The 22,912-nt window shown below is 34.1% G+C and overlaps 1 protein-coding gene across 4 annotated transcripts in view; it reads left to right on the top strand.

The window, feature by feature from the left end:
* TCERG1 (transcription elongation regulator 1) overlaps positions 1–22,912 on the top strand; it is a 73,085-nt gene that overhangs the window by 42,899 nt on the left and 7,274 nt on the right. For all 4 annotated transcript variants that reach the window (XR_011171247.1, XM_069102662.1, XM_069102661.1 and 1 more), the window contains 9 exons: positions 1,781–1,941; positions 4,079–4,135; positions 4,619–4,685; positions 7,079–7,214; positions 8,021–8,110; positions 11,314–11,432; positions 14,614–14,764; positions 19,265–19,429; positions 19,655–19,837. Coding sequence is in view for 3 of the 4 variants with exons in the window: in XM_069102662.1 (XP_068958763.1) it covers positions 1,781–1,941; positions 4,079–4,135; positions 4,619–4,685; positions 7,079–7,214; positions 8,021–8,110; positions 11,314–11,432; positions 14,614–14,764; positions 19,265–19,429; positions 19,655–19,837 (1,129 nt within the window). In the remaining variant the exon portion in view is untranslated. The remainder of the gene's footprint in view (positions 1–1,780; positions 1,942–4,078; positions 4,136–4,618; positions 4,686–7,078; positions 7,215–8,020; positions 8,111–11,313; positions 11,433–14,613; positions 14,765–19,264; positions 19,430–19,654; positions 19,838–22,912) is intronic.

Raw genomic sequence — 22,912 nt, 5'->3', positions numbered from 1 at the left:
AGCCCTTCTCAGCAATGCAAGGACCTTAAATGATTCCAAAGGACACATGATGGAAAATGCCACCCTCATCCAGAGAAAGCACTATGGAGTGGGAATGCAGAGCAAAGCAGAATATTTTCTATTTTGTTTTGTTTTATTATTTTTTTCTTTCTCATGGTTTTCCCCATTCGTTATAATTCTTCTATGCAACGTGACTAATGTGAAAATTTGTTTAATAGAAGTATGTGTGTAGAGCCCATATCAAGATTGCATGCCATCTTGGGCAGGGAAGGAGGAGGGAGGGGGAGAAAATTTAAAACTTATGGAAGTGAATGTTGAAAACTAAAAATAAATAAAAAAAAAAGAATTGTTATTGGTACTTATCTACAGTGCTTGTCACATGATAGATGCTTAATAGATACTTGCTGATTGATTTGTTGATGTTATTGTGGGAAGAATTCTGATGGTAAAAATAAAATCACTTACACATTATTATGAAAAGCTTCAAATGGAATGTCTTTCTCCTTGTACTCATTTTTTTTTTTTTAAGCAACTGGGGTTAAGTAACTTGCTCAAGGTTACACGCAGTTATTTCTGGGTGTGGTGCTAAGTATCTGAGCCCGGATTTGATCCCCAGGTCATCCCGACACTGGAGCTGGTGCTCTTACTCGCCGTGCTACCTGGCCGCCCCACTTGTACTCATTTTTACACTCTGTTGGTGGAATGGCAGTTAACTTCACCCTGTGATCCTTATGGAGATCTCTGTAAATTCCATAATAATGTCTGACTTCACATTTGCCACCAGAGGGCTTCCTTGGACAGAAATATCAGTCATTAAGAAGAATTATATAGGTGTAGTATCATATTTGAGCAAATCTCATAAAATGAATGTGTATTTTAATAATATGATATTTACATTTTACTAAGAAATACTAACTAAAGTCTTTACTGGAAAAACTTACTTGAGATTTACTCTAAAAAGATGAAAACATCAAATAGTTATTTATAAATCTATTGCTTAAACCTACATGTAATTGACTACCAACGATTTTATGAGAAATTATCTTGTATAAGATACCACATTTTAGTGTCTGGATGAAAGTAGTAGAACATAGTCTTTCCTATAAATAAGACACCAAAATATTCTAATTAAAAAATCTTAAGTGTTCCTCAAGAGATATAAGTCTAAATTTCTTATTGCATACCCAAAATAGGTTTTCAGCAGAGTCTAAGCCATCATTTATTTATTTAATGTGCACTTCCTATTATATTTAATGGTTGAAGTGCACTAGTACTGTATTATGTTTTGTATAACAATGTGCATTGCTTGTGCCTCTTCATTTTTACAGAGACAGAAAAGGAGAGAGACTTTGCAATAACAGGTTGCATTTGGGCAGCTGATTTTTTTGAAAATAAATGAACTTATTTGTTCCTCAGTACTCTTTTAAATTTCTCATTTTACAATTATTTAATCATCCTCCTTCACAGTTTGTTGACAATCTGTACCTCTGAGAGAGCTTTAAATATAACATTCTAAAGCTGGATTATTTTAATAAGGATTATGTTTAAATAATCTTTAAATCATACTTCAACCTGAAGTTCTTAATGCTTAGTATATACAGGTCGTAATAACAGCTATTTTCATGTTAGGCATTGAATATGTCTTTTACTCAAAAAGCCATGTTCTGTTCTTTGTGTTTAGGAACAGTTAGATTAGAAAAAAGTTTTTTTTTTCAAGGTATCATTAAAAAAACTAACTACAGAGGGTCTCTAAAAGTATAACTTTTAAATTCATTCTTAGGTGTGTTGTTTGGACTGGTGACGAACGAGTTTTCTTTTATAACCCCACAACTCGTCTCTCTATGTGGGACAGACCTGATGATCTGATTGGAAGAGCTGATGTTGACAAAATTATTCAGGAACCCCCTCACAAGAAAGGAATGGAAGAAGGAAAGAAACTAAGTGAGTGCAAAGTTAAATGTTTATTCTCTAATATTTAAAAAGTAATATTTCATGTTTTGAGAGAATATGAATACTTTTAAAATATAAACTTCACTCAAGGAACATGGACACTTAGAATAACTAATAAAAATTGACTTTGATGTGAGTTGATATAGCTAAAAAATATATAAATATATATCTGCATACACACACACACACACACACACACACACACACACACACACACATTTTCTCCCCCTTCCAGCCTCTTCTCCCCACCCCGCGATGGAATAAAGACCAGATTTGGTGGTAGAGTAGTTTACCATTTTCAACATAATTACCTTAGTTAATATTTCCAGGAATTAGTTCAAGATATATTTGTACTTTGAGGAACAGTACTTATCATTAAGACTAGAGTAATAATCACTGGGGTTTTTAAGAGTTATTTTATTTTGACTAGAATAAAATTGTAAATTAATCCAAATATTCTGTTTCTGTTCAATAAATAATATTAATTCTTGTTTAGAAAATCAGTCACTTAATTTCTCAGGTCCTTTTATTCCAGAATAGAGTAAATGGAATAGAGGATGAAATTTTGAGAAATAAAGTACCTAGAAGGAAAAGGATACTTCATTGAAAGAGTTCATCAAATTTTTCATTATATACATTATCAGAACATGAAATTAAAAAAAAATCTAATCATGAGTGCTTAAAAATATTTGTTAAATTGTTCAGCATTCACTGAAAACATATATCTGGATTTACATTGATGTAGGAATTTATGTATCAGAACTTCATTGTGCTTCATGAATCCTTGAAGCCTTTATTCTAATCTAAAGGAGTGACTTTGCTGCTTGGTGGAATTATCATTTATTGTTTTGAAAACCACACCAGGGCATGTAGTACAGAAAGGTTGAACTATTTCATGGATCATCCAGAAATTTTATTGTAATTTCCTCCTTCCAAAGAAGCACCCCAAGCGTCCTCAGGGTTTGCAGCTACCACAGGTTCTTGGATCTGCTTTGTTAAAGGAAAGCAACTCAAAATGGGTTAACAAGCTTACTTTAATCAGTCAGACATATATCGTTTACCTTGTTCAGGGGAAAAAGGTCAGCACCCCGAACTTCAAAATATACAGACAGAATTATCAAGACATTAACAGATCAAGTAGACAGCTTTCCAAACTGTCCAACCATTACATCCATACCCAGTCAACATCTGGGTTTCCACATCTGGGTTTTTCAAAGCCGGGGGACTCTCAACAACGGCTTCCCAGAATTCAGATCAAATCACAGAACACTTCTCAAAGTGAGTCCCAAAACAAAGCTGCACATCAGGGGCTTATATAGCCTTCTCCTAGCTCAGAGAATGTAACAACCTTATTGACTCACTGGTCAATCAAGAAGTATCTACTGAAAAACAAGCCTCCCTCTCCAGGCTTCAGATGCATTTTAGCCTAGGGGCAGGGAAGATCTTCCAAATTTGCATTCCCATTACAGTAGTACAGAAAGGTTGAACTATTTCATGGATCATCCAGAAATTTTATTGTAATTTCCTCCTTCCAAAGTTCCTTCCATAGCTCCTTAAGAGACTATTGCACATCTTGCTGATTGCTGAGGACATTTGTAACTTTTTGTTTTTCTCCTTCAAATATGATTGTGTTTATATACCTGAAATTAATGAACCATAGTGTCTTTGTAACCAAAGTACAAATTTTTTTTGCTTTTTGGAGGGTACTTGGGGTTAAGTTACTTGCCCAAGGTCACACAGCTAACTTTTGTGTTAAGTGTCTGAGGCCGGATTTGAACTCAGGTCCTCCTGACTCCAGGACTGGTGCTCTATTTGCTGCACCGCCTAGCTGCCCTGAAAGTACATTTTTAAAAAAGTAATTTTTAGACACTTGGTTAATCCCTTGAATGATAATAAAACCACAACAAACTGAAAAAATAAGCACCAACTTCAACACCTCCATGAATTAGGAAAGGGTGAAGTTTGAGTAAAGAAAATTTTAAGTTAAATTTGAAATATAACCTGGAAGAAGGGTGGATAAGTAGAAAAGACACAATGCCATTCTTTACTGAAAGAATTGGCAGTTAATTTTAGCAGTAGTAAGAAGTGTTTATGTTTATAGATGACATATTTCTTATGTTTTTGCCAGGGCACCAGACTCCGACCATGCTGTCTATCCAAAAATGGCAGTTCTCTATGAGTGCAAGTAAGTAAGCTAAATATGAATTGCAGTTTAAGAGGGCAAATTAAAGTAAAATGACAATAATAGAATTAGTATTACAGTAACTTGAATTTATATATAGTCCTCTAAAATTTGCAAAATTATCTTGTAATAATCCTTTAATGTAGGTACACATATTTTGAATGCCTGCAACTCGATTGAATTGATCCTGTATTTTAGGGTATGCAGTGTAAATAGAACTTCAGAAGAGAAACTTTTTTCTTTTGGAGGGGCTAAGACAGGACAATTGGGATAAGTGACTTGTCCAAGGTCGCAAGTGTTAAGTGTCAGAGGCCGGATTTGAACTCAGGTCCTCCTGACTCCAGGGCCAGTGCTCTATTCACTGCACCACCTACCTGCCCGTAAGAAGAGAAACTTTGTTCTGAAAACTTGGTGTATAAACATTTAGACTGTTGACTGTTTATATGGACCCTTACAAAAAAGCTTTATAATAATTTTATTTTGCAGTTAAAGAAGAGCAAGAATCAATAGAAGAAGCAAATGAAGATGAACCAATTAAAGCTAAAAAGCGGAAGTAAGTTAAATCAGAGATAGTTTACAATATTTGTTTCCCCCAAGATTGATTTAATTTATGTGAAGAAAATGCAGTTTTCAATAGATATGATAACAAATGAGTTGTTGATAAAAATGAATGATAACTAGATCTTTCTCATAATAGAATTTTTTTTATTAAGTAATTGTGTATTACCTTCGGTTTGCAAAATTTAAGCAAATTTTAGTTATCTAAATGCTTTTTAAGATAAAGGAACTGGTTAATTAGAACTTGGGGAATTAAGAGACATGACAGATTTTCTCACCTGGGAACCATTCCAAATAGCTTGTACCTATTCACTCCACAAACATTTATTAAATAGAACACTGTTTTTCCTTTATATATCAACTCATCAGTTAACTGGCTTTTGAAGTAAGATTAAAACCATCTGTAGAGGATTGATTGGTCAGAGTTGGAAACTGACTTTTGTGTCATAAGAACTAAGGGAAGTACCAGAGATTAGCAGTGTTATGTTGATTAGTGTCTATTGTTCTGGATTATGTTAGATGTGAACATGCCCTTTCTATTCTCTTAGGAAGAAGGAGAAAAGTATATTAATTGTCCATGAAGTAGTTAATACAACTAATGGTGAGGGTGAACTAGTCATTAGGGAAAGGGGTAAATTTGGCCTGCATATTTTTTTAGAAAGGAGATGAAAAATTTATGGAAAGGATAACTATGGGTTGCCAATGTATGGGAAATGAGGCTAAGATAACACAGTGCTAGTTTTACTTAGATTTATAAATGCCATCTTGTAGAGGTTACCACAACATAGCTTGCCAAGTCTTCATTTTTATTAGCGGAAGAGCTAAATGCATATATTTCCTGACTCAAAAAATAGATTTTACTTTTATTTGTGGGATAGATAATAAATGTATATGTTCTGGAATTTTCAGTTACCAATCCCAGGTCACCTCCACAGACCCATGATATAGTAAGGACTTCAGTGGAGGCATTTTATCCCTAACTATAGAAAAATAATTTTTAAATAAATGATTACAAGAAGAATTTTTGTTTAAGCTATTATCCTCATGGTTATTATATTAACTAGTGCTTAGTTTTAGATCACCATGGTCTAAAATAACCTCAAATGCAAGGACAATGTCTCCTGCTTACTTTGTGTCTTCTTGCTGCTGACTATGTAATACATTAATGATAGTTGACCGGCCCAATTTCCGTGTTTGTATGTTAACCTTAGATAATTTTTTAATCATTGGGTTGGCTTTTCTTTGACAGCTAACATTTCACTCTCTTCCCCTACCCATTTTCTCATTTTAATTGGTAATGTATACAAGGGAAAGTAATCTAAACAATATTTCCTTTAACAAATCAAGGCTACTCTCCCCAAATCATTTAATACATTCTAAAAACATAGATAGGTATTAGATTATCTGTTTTGGATTATCTGCTTCACTTTTTTTTATTTAGTACATATAATTGAGAACAACTTCCTCAAATTGGCTTTAACTCTAATGTCCATTTTTGTAGGAACAAGGAGTAGTTGAGTTATTGTTAAACAGGTCTAATCTATGCAGTTGTGTTATTGGGACACCATTAATCTGTGGGCCCTAGCCCTTATTCTGTATTTCTCATTCATTGCCCAGAAAGGGAGTGATAGAAGTACCAGGTAAGTATCTCTAACTTACTCATGTGGTCAAGGTTGCTGGTATCTTGTGTAAAAATAAATGTTTAAAATATTGAAACTTTAAGAATTTAAAGTCACAAATAGGCTTTGTTAGATGTTCGATTTTTAACATTTTAGTCACATGTAATGTGAAAAGTTCTGGGAATTAGTATCTTTCCTGAAGGATGTAGGAACATATCTTTTCCTAATGAATTAAAAATCCCTATAGAAACAGTTGTATCTTTTTAATCCAACCAAGAATGTTTTTTTTGTTGTTGTTGTTTTTGCTTTTTGGAGGGGGGAAGGTAGGGCAGTTGGGGTTAAGTGACTTGCCCAAGGTCACACTGCTAGGTTTGTGTTAAGTGTCTGAGGCTGGATTTGAACTCAGGTCCTCCTGACTCCAGGGCTGGTGCTCTATTCACTGCGCCACTTGGGTCCCCTAATCAAGAGTGTTTTTTCCCTACAAATTGAAACAGAAAGAGTATTTCACCTTCCTCCTAGTGTACTGATAGCTTTCCTCTGTTAGTTTTGCAGTGTCTTCATTATAATAAGATCACCATTAGTATAACAATGAGAGTTATTCCTTTTTTATATTATGATGGGATCTGGCCTAGGATAGGTTTATTTTAGCTAAGAAAAGTTTTGATTCTTATGTGGTTTTAAAATTATTCTGTTTTTGGGAATCATCTCTCCTTAACTCTGAATTAATAATTTATTTGTCAGTTGATGGCTTTATGTTGCATTTTTACAGGAAAGATGATAACAAAGACATTGATTCGGAGAAAGAGGCTGCCATGGAAGCCGAAATTAAAGCTGCCCGAGAAAGGGCCATTGTCCCTCTGGAGGCCCGAATGAAGCAGTTCAAGGACATGCTTCTAGAGAGAGGGGTCAGAAAACAATCTTTGGGGGAGATATTTCTGTTTTGTATAAGTAATATAATATGTCTTGCTAAAAGGTCATATCCAAGGTTAGTGATCCTATTGGGGATGGTGGGAGAAGGGGAAAACATAGCACATAATTTTCTTTCTGAAAGCACCTTTTCATGGCCAAGTCTGTTTAACTTAATGCTTATTACTGTCCTTGTTAATATACCTTTTTTTAAACCTTTATTCACTTTAGGTTATTAAAATATCAAGAGTTTTATTTAAGAATGGTATTAACAGCAGAATAGTAGCATCAGTTGAAGGGAAGGACCTTAATTGTAATGACTTCTGGTTAGAGCAGAATCGTTGATATTACATGAAATTTCTGTAATGGAATTTAACTAAGAGGGAATTTTAACCTTTTGGTTCTATTCAGAGATTAATTTGACTGAGTAAAATTGTTCAATTTTAAATCATTACCTATTCTGCAAAAGATTGTAGCAAGCTTGGGAAATCAAAATGCAGATCTTCAAGGCTCTTTTCTGATGTACTGATTTTAAAATGTCACCCAGTAGTGGTTATTTTAATTAGGTGTGTGTTACAGCTGTATAATTATATAGAAATGTTCAGAGCCAATTAGTGGGAAATTTGCCATTGCTCACCTCCCACTGCTTGTCATTTATTAGTGATGGAAACTTCAGTATGGTTTTTGTCATATTTCTTTTTAAACTGATATCCTGTAGATTTCAAGAAAAAGTTATACTACCTTTACATTTTAGAGGAAATTTAATGATTAGGCAATACCTTTTTTTTTAAATTTTATTTTAAAGGTTTCTGCCTTTTCAACATGGGAGAAAGAGCTGCACAAGATAGTTTTTGATCCACGTTACTTACTTCTTAATCCTAAAGAGAGGAAACAGGTAAATAGAAATTATTCATTTACATGTTTTTTCCCTCAGGAGGTAAAATTTTAAAATAACAGGATTTAAATCAATCCCTGTTTCTCCCTTCTCTGATTTTTCCCAGAGAAATATCCTGATACATTTTGCCTTTTCCCCCTCACAAGAAAAACCATATATACACAAAGATAATTTTTAAAAAATACGAAAGCGGCCTGTGGGAATTTCTTCTAGAAAATTATTTGGATATTTTCTTTTTAAGATCTGTTATGACAACCAGGCTGTATTTATAAGTACTATTCCAAATGCACCCTTGGGTCAAATCGTGCTTTTTCTTTTACATGGTAGATGGATTATGATGGTTGACATTTTGTTCACTGCCGAGGTATGAACTAGAAGTATCTGATAGAAGCAACTTGCCATTTCTGATGTATTGATTATAGATGTTTTGATGATATTTTCATTTGTTTTCTAAAGCATTTGAAAATGCTTTCCTACTCCTTAAAATAATGTCTGATTTGAATGGATCTTCCCACTACTGTTCTCTTTAACATTAAAAATATCCACCACTTTAGTTTTATAAAGCATCAGTATTGTAGACCTTGCCACCATTAATCATTTTATCAAAAAATTATAATAAGAATTGTACTCTGAACTATTGTGCCACCATCTCTGCAAACCCAGTCTTTTTCTTTTCATGGAAACCAGATTTTTGATATCTGAGACATGGACTTTAAATGCTTTTAATAGAGAGCAAAATGTTGGAGATAAAAGAGAGAGCTTTGGAAATATACTGTTGAAATTATGTTCTAGGCATAATTTTTGTTTTTAAGCAGTAACTATATGACTTTATTGCTAGAGCTTCCTGGGATATGTTTCCACTTTTATTTATTTTTTATTTTTTCTGCTTTTTGGAGGGGGGAAAGGTAGGGCAATTGGGGTTAAGTGACTTGCCCAAGGTCACAAGGCTAGTTTTTGTGTTAAGTGTCTGAGGCCGGATTTGACCTCAGGTCCTCCTGACTCCAGGGCCAGCACTCTTATTTACTGCTCCACCTTGCCACCCCTTTTAAAATCTTTTTATTTTTATTTATTTTTTGCTTATGTTTCCACTTTTAACAAAAACTTTGTGCCGATAGTTGTTAAATATATTATATACATTTCAATTATTCAGTGATGTACATAAAACAAAATGCAATCCCCTCGGAGTCTTCTATGATTCTTATTGCAATTTCTACTCACGGAAATGTAAATATTAAAACAATATTAGTCATATAAATAGTTTCTGGTTGGAAGGACTTAATTAATATATCTGCTTTTAAGAACAGAAATGTTTTATCCTCCTCCCTCTCCTGTGCCCTCCCTATTCAGGAGTAGAGTTAGAAGTTAGTGATACTGTAACCTTAAAGTATAATGGAATTTGAAGAGGAAAGGTATCAGACATTGGTGTGATATTTCTATCATACCCTCTCCAATTCAGGACCGTGTAGGTTTTTTGGTAAACTATGTGATGGTCTCCGTGAGTTACATAGATGTCACAGACTTATCACGGAAGGGGCAGAAGTGTCTTAGTGCTCCTCCTCCTGGCTGGTATTTACACCGGGTTTTAAATTTTGCCAAACAGTTTACAAATATTAGCCCATTTTGGTCTTCTCAACGACCTGTGAGGTAGGTGCTGCTATTACACTCCTTTTATAGTTGAGGAAACTGAGGTAGGCAGAGGTTAAGTGACTTGCCCAGTGTTTCACAGCTAACAAGTAAGTATTTGATTCTGGATCTGAACTCAAGTGTTTCTGACTCTAGGTCTAGGTCTAGCACTGTGTGTGCACACCTTTACCCCTCCCCCCTCCCCCCGCATTTTAGAGATTATTCTAAAATCCCTCATTTTACAGATGAGGAAACTAAAACATAAGCAATTTGCCCAAGGTCTTCCTGCAGTAGAGCCTAGATCAGTACCCACCTTTGCTGATGTCTAGTCTAGTTCTTTATGCCAGGTCACTCTGGCTTCTGTTTTGCTTTTTGGGTCATTAGTTATGTTTAAATAGACAAGTAACCAAATATGACAGTACTGGAATTCCTGTGATTTCATCAAGGACTTACTTAGAGTCTCAGAAAAAGATTGAGTGACTGATGGCCATATAACACAATGAATAAATATGTCAGTGGTGAGAGTTGAAGCTAGTTTTGCTTATCTCCAAATCTAGAACACTGTCTACTATATCACATTAAAATTTACTTGTTGGGGCGGCCAGGTAACACAGCAAGTAAGAGCACCGGCTCCAGTGTTGAGAAGACCTGGAGATCGAATCCCGGGCTCAGACACTTAGCACCCACCCAGAAACACCTGGCCGTGTAACCTTGAGCAAGTTACTTAACCCCAATTGCTTAGGGGTAGCCAGGTGGCTCAGCGAGTAAGAGCACCGGCTCCAGTGTCGGGATGACCTGGATCAAATCCGGGCTCAGATACTCAGCACCACACCTGGAAATAACTGGCTGTGTAACCTTGAGCAAGTTACTTAATCCCGATTGCTTAAAAAAAAAATTTACTTGTTATAGGAAATAATGTTAATATTTTATTTGATGTAGAATTTCTAATTGGTAAATTGATGAAATATAGTGAACTTAAATAATGAATCCCAAAGTACATCTTTGGGCAGTTTCTACTTTATTTTGTATTAATTTGTTTAAAAAAGAAAGAAAAAATACATATCCAAAAGACTTACAAGATATTATTCCTTTATTACATATTCTTGTACTTGAATTGAAATAATTGAAAATCTAATAAGAGACTGGGAGAGGTTTTGTTTTTAGTTCCCTGTCCAGTTTCATGTTTGTGAAAGTGCATTTTTTGTTCTGCTCATTGCCTTTCATCCTACTTGTATTTCAGAATACTTCTAGGAGATTACCATTTGAAGTACATTGTTCAGTTTTGTCATTCATTCAGCAAGCATTTACTGTGAGCAGCCAAAGGATGTATATGTGTTGGGTATACAAAGGTGAAAATGAAATGGTTCCTGTGCTCAAGGATCTTACAGTTTATTGGGGGCAAGAGGAGAGTATGTGCATTGAAAATTAGAAGCAAAATAATTTCTGGGATGAGGGCACTAGCACCTGCAGGCATCAGAACAGATTTCTTGTAGGAAAGAATAAATGATGTGTCAGCCAGCTTGAGGATTTCCTTACTGGCATTTATGTCTTATTTATCAAATTGGTTAATGTTCTTACAGGTTTTTGACCAATATGTGAAGACTCGAGCAGAAGAAGAACGAAAGGAAAAGAAAAACAAAATTATGCAAGCAAAGGAAGATTTCAAGAAAATGATGGAAGAAGCAAAATTTAATCCAAGGTATGTGGGTCATTTCCATTTAGAAGGGAACAGAGTTTTATAATCCTCTTTTTTCCTTTTTTGCGTCATTTTAAAAATGTTAGTATGAATTATAAAATTCAAACATTTCAAATTTTTAGGAGGTATATAACCATCTTTATATACAGTATAATTTCAGTTGCTGACAGTGTGGATATATATAGATTATCATTGCTGAGAAAAGTGGTTTATTCAAGTTTTCAGAACTTCTTTAAAGGAATAAATTTTTTTTTTTTAAATTTTTAAGCAATCGGGATTAAGTAACTTGCTCAAGGTTACACAGCCAGTTATTTCTGGGTGTGGTGCTGAGTGTCTGAGCCCGGGATTCGATCTCCAGGTCGTCCCAACACTGGAGCCGGTGCTCTTACTCACTGAGCCACCTGGCCGCCCCTAAGCAATTGGGGTTAAGTAACTTGCTCAAGGTTACACGGCCAGGTGTTTCTGGGTGGGTGCTAAGTGTCCGAGCCCGGGATTCGATCTCCAGGTCTTCTCAACACTGGAGCCGGTGCTCTTACTTGCTGTGCTACCTGGCCGCCCCTAAAGGAATAAATTTTAATCTGTATTAAATATTACCCTACATAAACCTTACACTTATTTATTAAAGAATATGCAATTACTGACTTGTGGAACAATATTTATTATTGAAAACATTCAGTAAAGACCTGTTTATTTCAAATTCACATCATAGGTTTGATGTGCATGTTTCAGTTATTTGTGAACAGAATATTGATTATACACATTATGCTGAAGAAAATTAAATAATCTATGTTTATGTTACTTAAAACACTTAAAGTCACATAAACTTGTAACATAGCATATTATATTATAACATATTTATATATGTTGTATTATATTATAACATATAATATATTATAACATAAAACACTTAAAGTCACATAAACTTATAACAATATTCTATTATAGCATAAACTTATAATATAACAAACTTATGTTTATGTTACTTAAAACACTTAAAGTCACAAATATGAGCACTATTAGAATTAGAAGTATCTCTAAATAACTACTATATAGATTTATTAGAAGACAGGGTATTTATGACTTAACAAAAATTAAATACCTCAACTAATTGGTTAATGCCAGACTTCTTTCCATAGATATGAAATGCTGAGAGGTAAAAATGGAGACTAAAATCTTAACAGTTTTAGCATAAGCATCCTTAGAGGGGAGGAGAGGAAGATAACAATGGATAATAAAGAACATGTTGCCTTTTGCTGCCTTTGAAGTGTTTGGTTGTAGAAGAAGTGATACTTTGGGAATGACCTAAATAGCTCCAGCACATTGGTGTATTTCTGAAATTTTCAATAATTTGTCTCCACAAACAGAAAAATGAGTGCCTCTCCTTTTTCTCAGATAACATTGATGTAACTTCCTTATCAGTTGAAGAAAAGAGGTCTGCATTTTGGAGCATGACTGTTTATCCTTCATCCTAGTTCCACTGCAAATGCTAATCTTAGTCTAGGTGGGGTAGTACTCCTGGGTGGAAATGTTTGAACCGATGTTTTAGTCCCTTTAAACTCCATTCCTCAAAGGATCTATTGGGCCTGCTAATAGAATAAGCCAAGAAAATCTCAGTAGCCCTGTTCTTAAGAAAATCCTTAGAGGGGCATGGTCCATACTTTGTAACACAGAATGTAGCATTATTTTTTAACTAAAGGTTTCAAAGAAGATCATAATTGATGATCCCTGTTGGATAGCTCAGGTTACACAGTCAGTGGTGATTTTTATGTTTGTTTTAAAATGGTACTTTTTCTGAGATGTTTAAGAACATCTTGGGCATACAGTGCTACTCCCCTTTTTTCAGTTAAGATAGTGTTCCAGAAAGTTGTATAAGTATTGAAATCTTAAACTTTTCAAGAATTAATATTCTTAAATTATAGTAGTATTTGTCCCTTGCTTTTCTAATCTTTCAGAGCAGGACACTAAATCTGGCTGTTTTTCTTTTGTGCCAAAGGTGAACTTTTGCTGCAGCATATCTTTGTTACATTAATTAAGACTTCACTGTAATTTCAAATACGTCGTATTCATTTTTTTCAGACCAGATCTGTATCCTGTTCCATTGTTGAAAGATGAATCATACAGTGTGTTTTAGTGTTTTGTTAGAAAAAATACTCCGAAAAAAGAAGGGGGCAGCTAGGTGGCGCAGTGAGTAAGAGCACCGGCCCCAGAGTCCGGAGGACCCAGGATCGGTTCCACCTCAGATACTTAACTCCCACACAAAATAACTGGCCGTGTAACCTTGGGCAAGTTACTTAACCCCAATTGCTTTAAAAAAAAATACTGCGTACATGAAAGACTATTAGAATCTCATTGTGGCTCTTAAAAGGGTTGAAAATTTTAGCTTTCATGCTAATAATTGTGAGATTCCTAATGTTTGGTTAATATTTTAGAATCCAGATTCCTAAATTAGCCAAACCAAAGTCATAGGATGTTTTCTGATAATAAGATAAAATAGTTATTTTTTTAGTTTTGCACATAAAAGAAAGTGTATTTTATTATCCTTATTACAATTCTGTCATCAGTTGAGTTTCTTATTGCCACTCCCAAGACAGGTTGACTGTCAGTGAAGTATGTATAAACTGCATTTTTTTCTACACCTATACAGGTTGGTGATTGCAGTGTTGTTATCCATGAAAACATTCTTTCACTTTCTACTCTTTGCTACAGGGTGAAGGTTTCAAAATTCATGTCAATCTTCTTTAAATGTATATAAGATACAAAAGTTACTTTTTGTTTTTAGTCTAGGGTGTTTTCTGTACTTCCTTTCTTTGGGCCTCAGATTCCTCATCTGTAAACTTGAGCAATTGAACCAGCTGATCTCTTAAGATTCCTTCTAGCTTTAATAGCTTTTTTGAGCAGTCATTTCAGCCAGTTTTGTGAATGCCTGTCTTTTGTTATGGTTGTGCTTCATTCTTTTCCTCTGTGTTAATGCTTGAACAGTACATACTTCTTTAACAGCATTTCTACTCTCTAGCTCTTTACTATTTTTGGTAGCCCAATGTTTGTTATTTATTACTTATAGGCAGATGTTGGGGACCACATTTCTCTGGCATGTATTCTTACAGGAAAACTGGCATTTTCTGCTATACTTTTCCAACAGCAAAAACAGCTCTGCCAAATTAGCACACTTGCCATTTTGTTACAGAGCTACTTTTAGTGAATTTGCAGCCAAGCATGCTAAAGACTCCAGATTCAAAGCAATTGAAAAGATGAAAGATCGTGAGGCCTTATTTAATGAATTTGTAGCAGCTGCAAGAAAGAAAGAAAAAGAAGACTCGAAGACCAGAGGTGAGAAGGTAAGGTGGTTTTAGTTCCAGTGGTGTGATTGATGGGAGTATGAATGGATAGTGACTAAGCTGGTGCTGGGTTTCTAGTACTTCAGTTTGTGGGATAATTCAACAGTTTTACAGATTCAGTTTGGCTTTTAGTTATCTTCTAAAATTTCATTCTATAAATCTTCCATCACCTTATAGGGTAGACTTGAATATATTAGTAACTTTTAAGTGAACTATGTTGTATTGTTTTAATTGGACTAATATTTAATCTTTTAAAGACAAATAGTGACATTTTTAAGGTGATGAAAATGAGAATTTTTTTTGGCCTGGAAAACCCAGAACTAGTTATTTTCATGCCTACTTACTCAGTGGTAGCAATGCAATTTCAGAATTCTTTATAAATGGTAACATTTAAATTTCAAAGAACTTTTTTATCTCTTGTGTGAAAAGGTAGCATTTTAGAGACTTCTTAATCTTTCAGTAAACATATCTTACGTATAAATTACTGCTTATCAAAATTAAAGGTCGACCATTAAATTTTAATGAATTCCAAATGTCATTTGACAGCAATGTCAAGTGTGGAGCAAGAGCTCACCACTGGGAAGGCAGGCTGGCAGGGAGGTGGCATCAGTAGTGTACCATCAGAACATGCAGCCACCCTCCTTAATGTCCCTGTATGTTGTGTGAATGGAGAAAAATAACCTCTGGAGCCTAATCATTCATGACATTTGAAATTGCTAACACTATCTAAAGTAGAAATAATGCAAATTTGAACTATTAGGAGATGATGGAAAGAAAGTAACCTTGCTTTTTCAGGAAGTAATACTTTGATATGTAATATTTAAAACAGTATGATAATGGTATACTTATATATATAAATGACAATTCTAAATAAATTACTCTTGTCATAATTGTCTTCCTAATTAGCTGTTTTGTTGGACTTCTGTCAAAGTAAAACTGTTCAGAAGTCAATTTTACACATTGACATTTTCTGTAAATGATTATGCTTCTCAGAGGAAATAGCACAATTACATACTATATAAACATTTTATATACTATATTGAATCCATGCGAATGGAATTGTTAAATTACTTTTGAATTTTAGAAATAGTCAATTTCATGAGTTAAAGACGAGTAAACTGTTTTGATATTGCATGACTATTTTTAGATGAATTGATTGTTTCTTTTTGCATTTAAAAGTACTGTTCTTTTTCTAAAAACCTTTTGTAACCATTTTATGTATTCTGTTTTATAACAAGTGGATAGACTTTACAGTTTTGTGCTGTGCGGCCTGTCAATCAGTTCAGTCTGACAGCTGTCAATCACTGACACGCAAAGTATTATGGGATTCCCTAGTGAGGAAAGAATTGGTATCTCTGTGTGGTGACTTTAGCCTCCCGCAGTTCCGGTACTTTAAATTTTTTTAGTTTTTTTCCTTGTGAAGTGATGAGAGTTGTACCCAGAATGTGTTAACTGAAAAAAAAATTAGAGACATTATTACATCTAAATACACCTAAAATATTTTCAGCCTTATTTTATTTTGTTTTTAAAATTTTAATCCTTTAAATTCTAACTTTGATATTGTACCATTTAAAAATAAGGCGGCAAATGATGAAGTGAAGCTTTCTCAGCCAGTATTAAGTTTGCAAATTTAATTAACTGGATTCTACACAGAAATCTTTAAAGTAAGGGTTTTTATACAGTAGGTTTCACTTTGATATTTTGAAAAGTGAGGTCAGTAATCACTTAAGAGCATTTTTGTTAACCACTATGACATTTTTCTTTTAAAAATATATGGGGACATCTGTTTTTACTCTAAATTTTATTATGTTTTTGAATAAAAAGACCAGTAACATGAATCTGTATGTAGACAGTAATCGTACTTGGTCTTATAACTGTGGTCTTTACCTTTGTAGCACTAAAATGATTAATTTAGATAGCGAAAATAACTATGTTTCAAAAATTACTTCCATTTTTTTATACTCTGGCCTTACTTTAGAATCCCTGAGGAATATTATGTTGCTGATGGAATGTGTGCTCCTGTATAGATTCTTTATTGTAATTAAAAAAAAAAGCTATGGTTCCAAATGCTGTCCGTTTTGTTATCTCTTAAGCATCTCTGTAAATAGTGGGCATCATAGTCGTGTGTTTTTTTTTTAATTTTGTGAAAATGCCCTTAAAATGTAATGGATGCTTTTTTTCCCCCCATAATAATTATTGAGGCAGTTGTGAGTATGTGTGTGTGTGTAAATTGCTGCCTTAGAATTCTTATTTATGAATAAAGTGACCAAATTTGGTGGAATTGTGGCTTAAGAATTAGCTTGTAAATCTTACTCAGCAGTATATCTCATTCAAGAAGACCTACCTTTAAAATTGTGGGTCTGCTTTAGATATACTATTTCTCCATCACATTGTAAAATAGCTCCATATTGAGTCAGAAATTTGCTCTCTGTCTTCTCCCTCAATAAACTGATACTGGTATTGTAATACAAAGAGAGACTTGCCTTCTTCCTCAAAATAAATATAAGAATGCATCCATTTTCAAACAAAAAAACATTAAGGGAGAATGTGAGAGAACTTGTTGCAAGTGTTACTAGGAAGCATATTGTATGGATGTCAAGGCATAGTTTTTGAATCACAGTTAACAATACGTAATATTTACCCGCTATTTAAGTAATTCTTTCAGAAGTAGGGAATAAGCCAGTCAAGATTAATCCTGCTGTGAAGGGAAGGTGGAATTTTATTGCAAATAGTTTACACTATTTCTTAATTATGTATTACACATTAAAAAAAAAACCTAAAAAACATACCAATACCCTTACTTTATAGGCTTCACTTAGGCTATTTGAAAATGCTTCTAATTTTTATAAATTTCTATGGCTTAGAAAGATTCATGTTTGATACTGCTTGCATGTTTTATTTTACTTGGAAAGATAGCTTTCATGTAGTGAAATGTTTTATAGAGGTTTTATATTCATCTTGTCATATTCATAAACGGCAAGACTAGATGAACATCGAGTGATTTGCTAAGCTATATCACCAAATGATTTCTTGATCTCTATTGAATAAAAAATCTTTAATGGTTATGATTGACCTAAACTTAATTATAAGTCAAGTTCTGTAGTAGAAATGCCTGCAACTGATTGGTTCTATCTTTGGATTCACTGTATTACAAAGAAAAATCTGTTTTACAATTTATTTTAAAGAGTCTTGGAACCTTTCAGTTGTCCAGAAAGGCACATAGTTTCATTGAACAACATCAATTTCCCTTTTTAATCTGTGATATGAGAAATGAGAATGGGGTGGAGGTGATGGGTTTGGAATTAGTGTGGTGTGGGGAGTGCTTAATTTATTTTTGTATCCACGTATCTCCATATAGTGATGAAATAGGCCTGACTCCATTCCTGATTTCTCATTCCCTGGGACAACAGGGTCTGAGAGTGATGTGAAGGCAGCATGTTTAATACCTGGGGGAGATGTATACCTGTTGTTGACAGGTTCTGAAGGGAGTCTTAAGGTCTTTTGTCCAAAAGATATAAGCTGCCTGGAAACAAATCGAGAATGAGAGTACCACGTGAGGTATACAGTTCCCCCTAAGGGCATAAACATACCTCAATTTTTTTTCCTCCTTTACTGTTTAGAAAAAGATGTTTCTTTGTAGTAGTATTAAAGGTTAGACTGTCATTTAGTATCTGTGATCTAATCTGGTGCCTTATAAAGTTCATGATCCTTTTTGAGTTGCAGTAGTGGTAAAAGAACACATACAGTGACTAGTAAGGGGAAAAATGCAATCCAAGCTTTCTTTTCTTACATTATGGCAAACATAAATATTGGAAATGTTGGTTTGTACTTCTCATTTAGAATCAGGGTATAAATATATTTTTCATTAAATTTTGACATTTCACCATATATGCTAGTACTATTTATTATAACTATTTACCTTGTCCTCCCTATCCCTGTTTCTTTTTAAGCATCTTAAGCACACAGTGATTCTGTTGGATTTTTGTCTGCAAAATTTAATAAAATTTACTTAGCCTCTTTGTTGATATTAGAAAACAGAAAAATTTTACCATGTTGTTATTACAGCAAAAAACATTCATTACTATTACATGAAACTAGTAAGTATTTCACTGCAACTCATTACAAAGATTTAGTGAAAAATCAATCCTAGGTCAAAATAAATTCATACTTTATGGAAACTTCTAAGACATAAAATTATAGTTGTGTAAGAAATCATCCTCATTTGTCTTCAATGTTATGCACCAAAGAAATCATCTTTGCGTTGGTAGATCTTAGTCAAGAAATTTTATGATTTGGCAGACTTAAAAAGTTATTTAAAAAAAATTACTATCCTCTTTTCCTAAAAATTAGCCAACTATAGATCAGGTACTCTGTAAGATTTTACATATTTCTCATCTTTAAGGTAAGTCAGCTTTTTTTTCAAGTAGCACTTATTAGTAAATTAATTTCTTACAGTGTGCTATTTTTCTTTCCCTATTTCATATCCTGTTTAAAATGTAGATCAAATCAGACTTCTTTGAACTACTGTCTAATCACCACTTGGATAGTCAATCTCGATGGAGCAAAGTAAAGGACAAAGTAGAAAGTGACCCACGTTACAAAGCAGTAGATAGTTCATCAATGAGAGAAGACCTTTTTAAACAGTATATTGAAAAAATAGCCAAGGTACAGTATGTATTTGTAATACTTTATATCCTTAAATGGTAAAAAAAAAGTATATATATGTATATATTTGGCATGTTCATTAACACTGCTTTAATTCATCAATAGAAGTTTATTTTGAAAGTTTTGGAAATTTACATTCTTAACAAGAATTGAATTTGAAGAAATGTGTGAGAACCTAGTGACCCTAATGGAGTTGGTGGAAAATAATAATCTTGCTTTTTGTAGAATTTAGACTCAGAAAAAGAAAAGGAACTGGAGAGGCAAGCCCGAATAGAGGCAAGTTTACGGGAACGGGAGCGAGAGGTTCAAAAAGCTCGTTCAGAACAAACAAAAGAAATCGATCGAGAAAGAGAGCAGCATAAACGTGAAGAAGCAATTCAGAATTTCAAGGCTCTTCTTTCTGATATGGTGAGTATTATATTAATTTTTATTTCACTTATTAAAAATCTTTGTTAATTATATTCTGCAAACCTTTTTTAGTTTTACTTTATATTACGCTTAACTGTAAAAATTGTATCATTTGTTAAGTTATTTGTAAAACTATAAATATAATGGGGTCACTACACTTTAGTTATCTAGCATAGACAGGAACAAATAGGTAAGGTAATTCATTTTTCTTTTTTTCTTTTCTTTTCTTTTTTGCTTTTTGGAGGAAAGGTAAGGCAGTTGGGGTTAAGTGATTTGCCCAAGGTTACACGGCTAGTAAATGTTAAGTGTCTGAGGCTGGATTTGAACTCAAGTCCTCCTCATTCCAGGGCCGGTGCTCTATTCACTCTGCCACCTAGCCTCCCCTGTAACTCATTTTTCAAAAAAGTTGAAAATAATACTGTTGATACCAGAACTTTCTTTTTTCAGCTGTTTTTTGTTATAATTCTTTACCCACTATTCATCCTTCACTATTCCCATAACCGTTTTTGCTTTTTGCTAACCACTATTCTCTTTCATTTTCTTTTTCTACCTTTTTTTTCTTTTCTGTATGGCACACTGGAAGGAATGCTAGATTTAGAGTGGAGGACTTGTGTTCAAATGTTATCTTTGCTACTACCTCTGTATCCTTGGGCAAGTCAGTTGTCAATTACCCTTCTGTGCCTCAGTTTTCTCATCTGTAAAATGAAGAAGTTGTATTACATTGGCTTTTCAGGTCTCTTCCAGCTCTATATCTATGATATTGTGATATTTTGTATGTTATCTCTTGCATTTTCAGCTCTTGATTATTTTGGTTGCTGCTCATTTTCAGGGGCAGTTTTGGTAGCTTCAGCTTTGTGATTTCTCCAGAAATGAGGGTGCTGCTAAAGTGTAATAGTAGCATGTTAATGGCTTTATGAGGACTTGAAACATTCTTATTTTTGCTCCCTCAACCCTACCCCCCACTGTTTTGTCTACTTTGCTAGAATATTTTAGGGAATCAAGATTTTGATAAAGTTTTTTGAGATTATAAAAAGATTAATGAACAAGAGAGTTGTGTATAGCTTTTACTGCCTTTCTTTTTTCATAGGATTGAGTAGCATTAGTGAGCAAAAAAAGTCAGCATTTCTCTCTGTTGAAGGAAAGTTCCCAAAACTTACTTGTAGGACTCAGGGTATTCAACTTTTTGAGAATGCTTCTTTTTATTTCTTAATTTTATGTAATAGTATACTGGTGTCTTAAAGCAGTTTTATTCTCATTTTGCTGAAAAACCTACTGATTCTTTTAAAAAATGATTTACTATAGCAAATTCCACTGAGTTGCACTCCATGTATTTTACTGCTGAAAGAATCCATAATTTCATCAGCATAGATACTTTTTTTTTGTATTTTTATTTTTTAACAAAATTTATTTACTTTTAGTTTTCAACATTCATTTCCATAAGATTTTGAGTTGCAATTTTTTCTCTCCTCATCTTTCCCCTATCCCCTACCCCAAAACAGCAAGCCTACTGAATACTTCTTCCCCCAATCTGTTCTTTCTTATATCCTCCCCCTTCACACCCCTAACTTTCTAGTAGGGCAAGATGGATCTCTATACCCCAGTAGCTGTATATCCTATTTCCCAGTTGCATGTAAAAAACCCAATTTTTAAACATTTGTTTTTAAAACTTTGAGTTCCAGATTTTTTTTCCCTTCATCCCTCCTCACCCACCCCCACTGGGAAGACAAACAATTCAATATAGATTGTACATGTGTAGTTACCTAAATCTCCTCCCTACTAGTTACATTGTGAAAGACCAACTACACTTCTCTCCCTCCTATCTTGCCCCCCACCCACTCCACCTTTTCTCTCCACTGCATCGTCCTTCAAAAATGCTTGCCTCTAACTACCCTCTCCCCTAGTCTGCCCTCCCCTCTGTCATCCCCCCTCCTATTCCTTACCCCTATTATCCTGTAGGGTAAGATACCCAATTGAGTGTGTATGTTATTCCCTCCTTAGGTCAAATTCAATGAGAATCAGGTTGTCCCATTCCCTTTCATATTTCTGCTCTTCCCCTCCATTGTAACAGTTTTCTCTTGTTTCTTTTATGTGAGATAGTTTACCCTAATCTATTGCTCCATTTCTTCTTCTCCCAATAAATTCCTCTCTCGCCTCTTAATTTTATTTTTTAGGTATCATCCCTTCATATTCAACTCATCCTGTGCCTTCTCTCAATGTATACATGAACATACAAATGCCCACACTCACATATATATTTATATACACATACATCCTCTTATACATACATATGTAATATACATACATATATACACACACATCTATTCCCTTCAGCTATCCTCATACTGAGAAAAGTCTTATGAGTTACCGTTATCATTTTTCCATGTAGGAATATAAATAGTTAAACTTTAATAAGTTCCTTATGATTTCTTTTTTCCTGTTTACCTTCTCATGCTTCTCTTGCTCCTTGTATCTGAATGTCAAATTTTCTGTCCAGCTTAGGTTTTTCCATCAAGAATGCTTGAAAATCCTCTATTTCATTGAATGACCATATTTTTCCCTGTAGCATTATACTCAGTTTTGCTGTGTAGGTAATTCTTGGTTTTAGTCCTTGCTCCTTTGACCTCTGGAATATCATATTCCAAGCCCTTCAGTCCCTTAATGTAGAAGCTGCTAGGTCCTGTGTTATCCTGATTGTGTTTCCACAATACTCAAATTGTTTCTTCCTGACTGCTTGCAGTATTTTCTCCTTGATCTGAGAACTCTGGAATTTGGCTATAATATTCCTAGGAGTTTTCTTTTTGGGATCTTTTTCAAGAGGTGATTGGTGAATTCTTTCCATTTCTATTTTGCCTTCTGGTTCTAGAATATCAGGGCAATTTTGCTTGATAATTTCTTGAAAGATGGTGTCTAGACTCTTTTTGATCATGGCTTTCAGGTAGACCAGTAATTTTTAAATTATCTCTCCTGGATCTATTTTCTAGGTCGATTTTTTTTTTTTTTTAAAGCAATTGGTGTTAAGTAACTTGCTCAAGGTTACACAGCCAGTTATTTCTGGGTGTGGTGCTAAGTATCTGA

Source organism: Petaurus breviceps, unplaced genomic scaffold (assembly GCF_028583685.1).
Source record: "Petaurus breviceps papuanus isolate PSGF00001 unplaced genomic scaffold, PetGlider_PUasm1.0 551, whole genome shotgun sequence".
Taxonomy (NCBI): Eukaryota; Metazoa; Chordata; class Mammalia; order Diprotodontia; family Petauridae; genus Petaurus; species Petaurus breviceps.
Note: the sequence above shows the minus strand (reverse complement) of the source record. Positions and strands in the feature narration are given on the sequence as shown.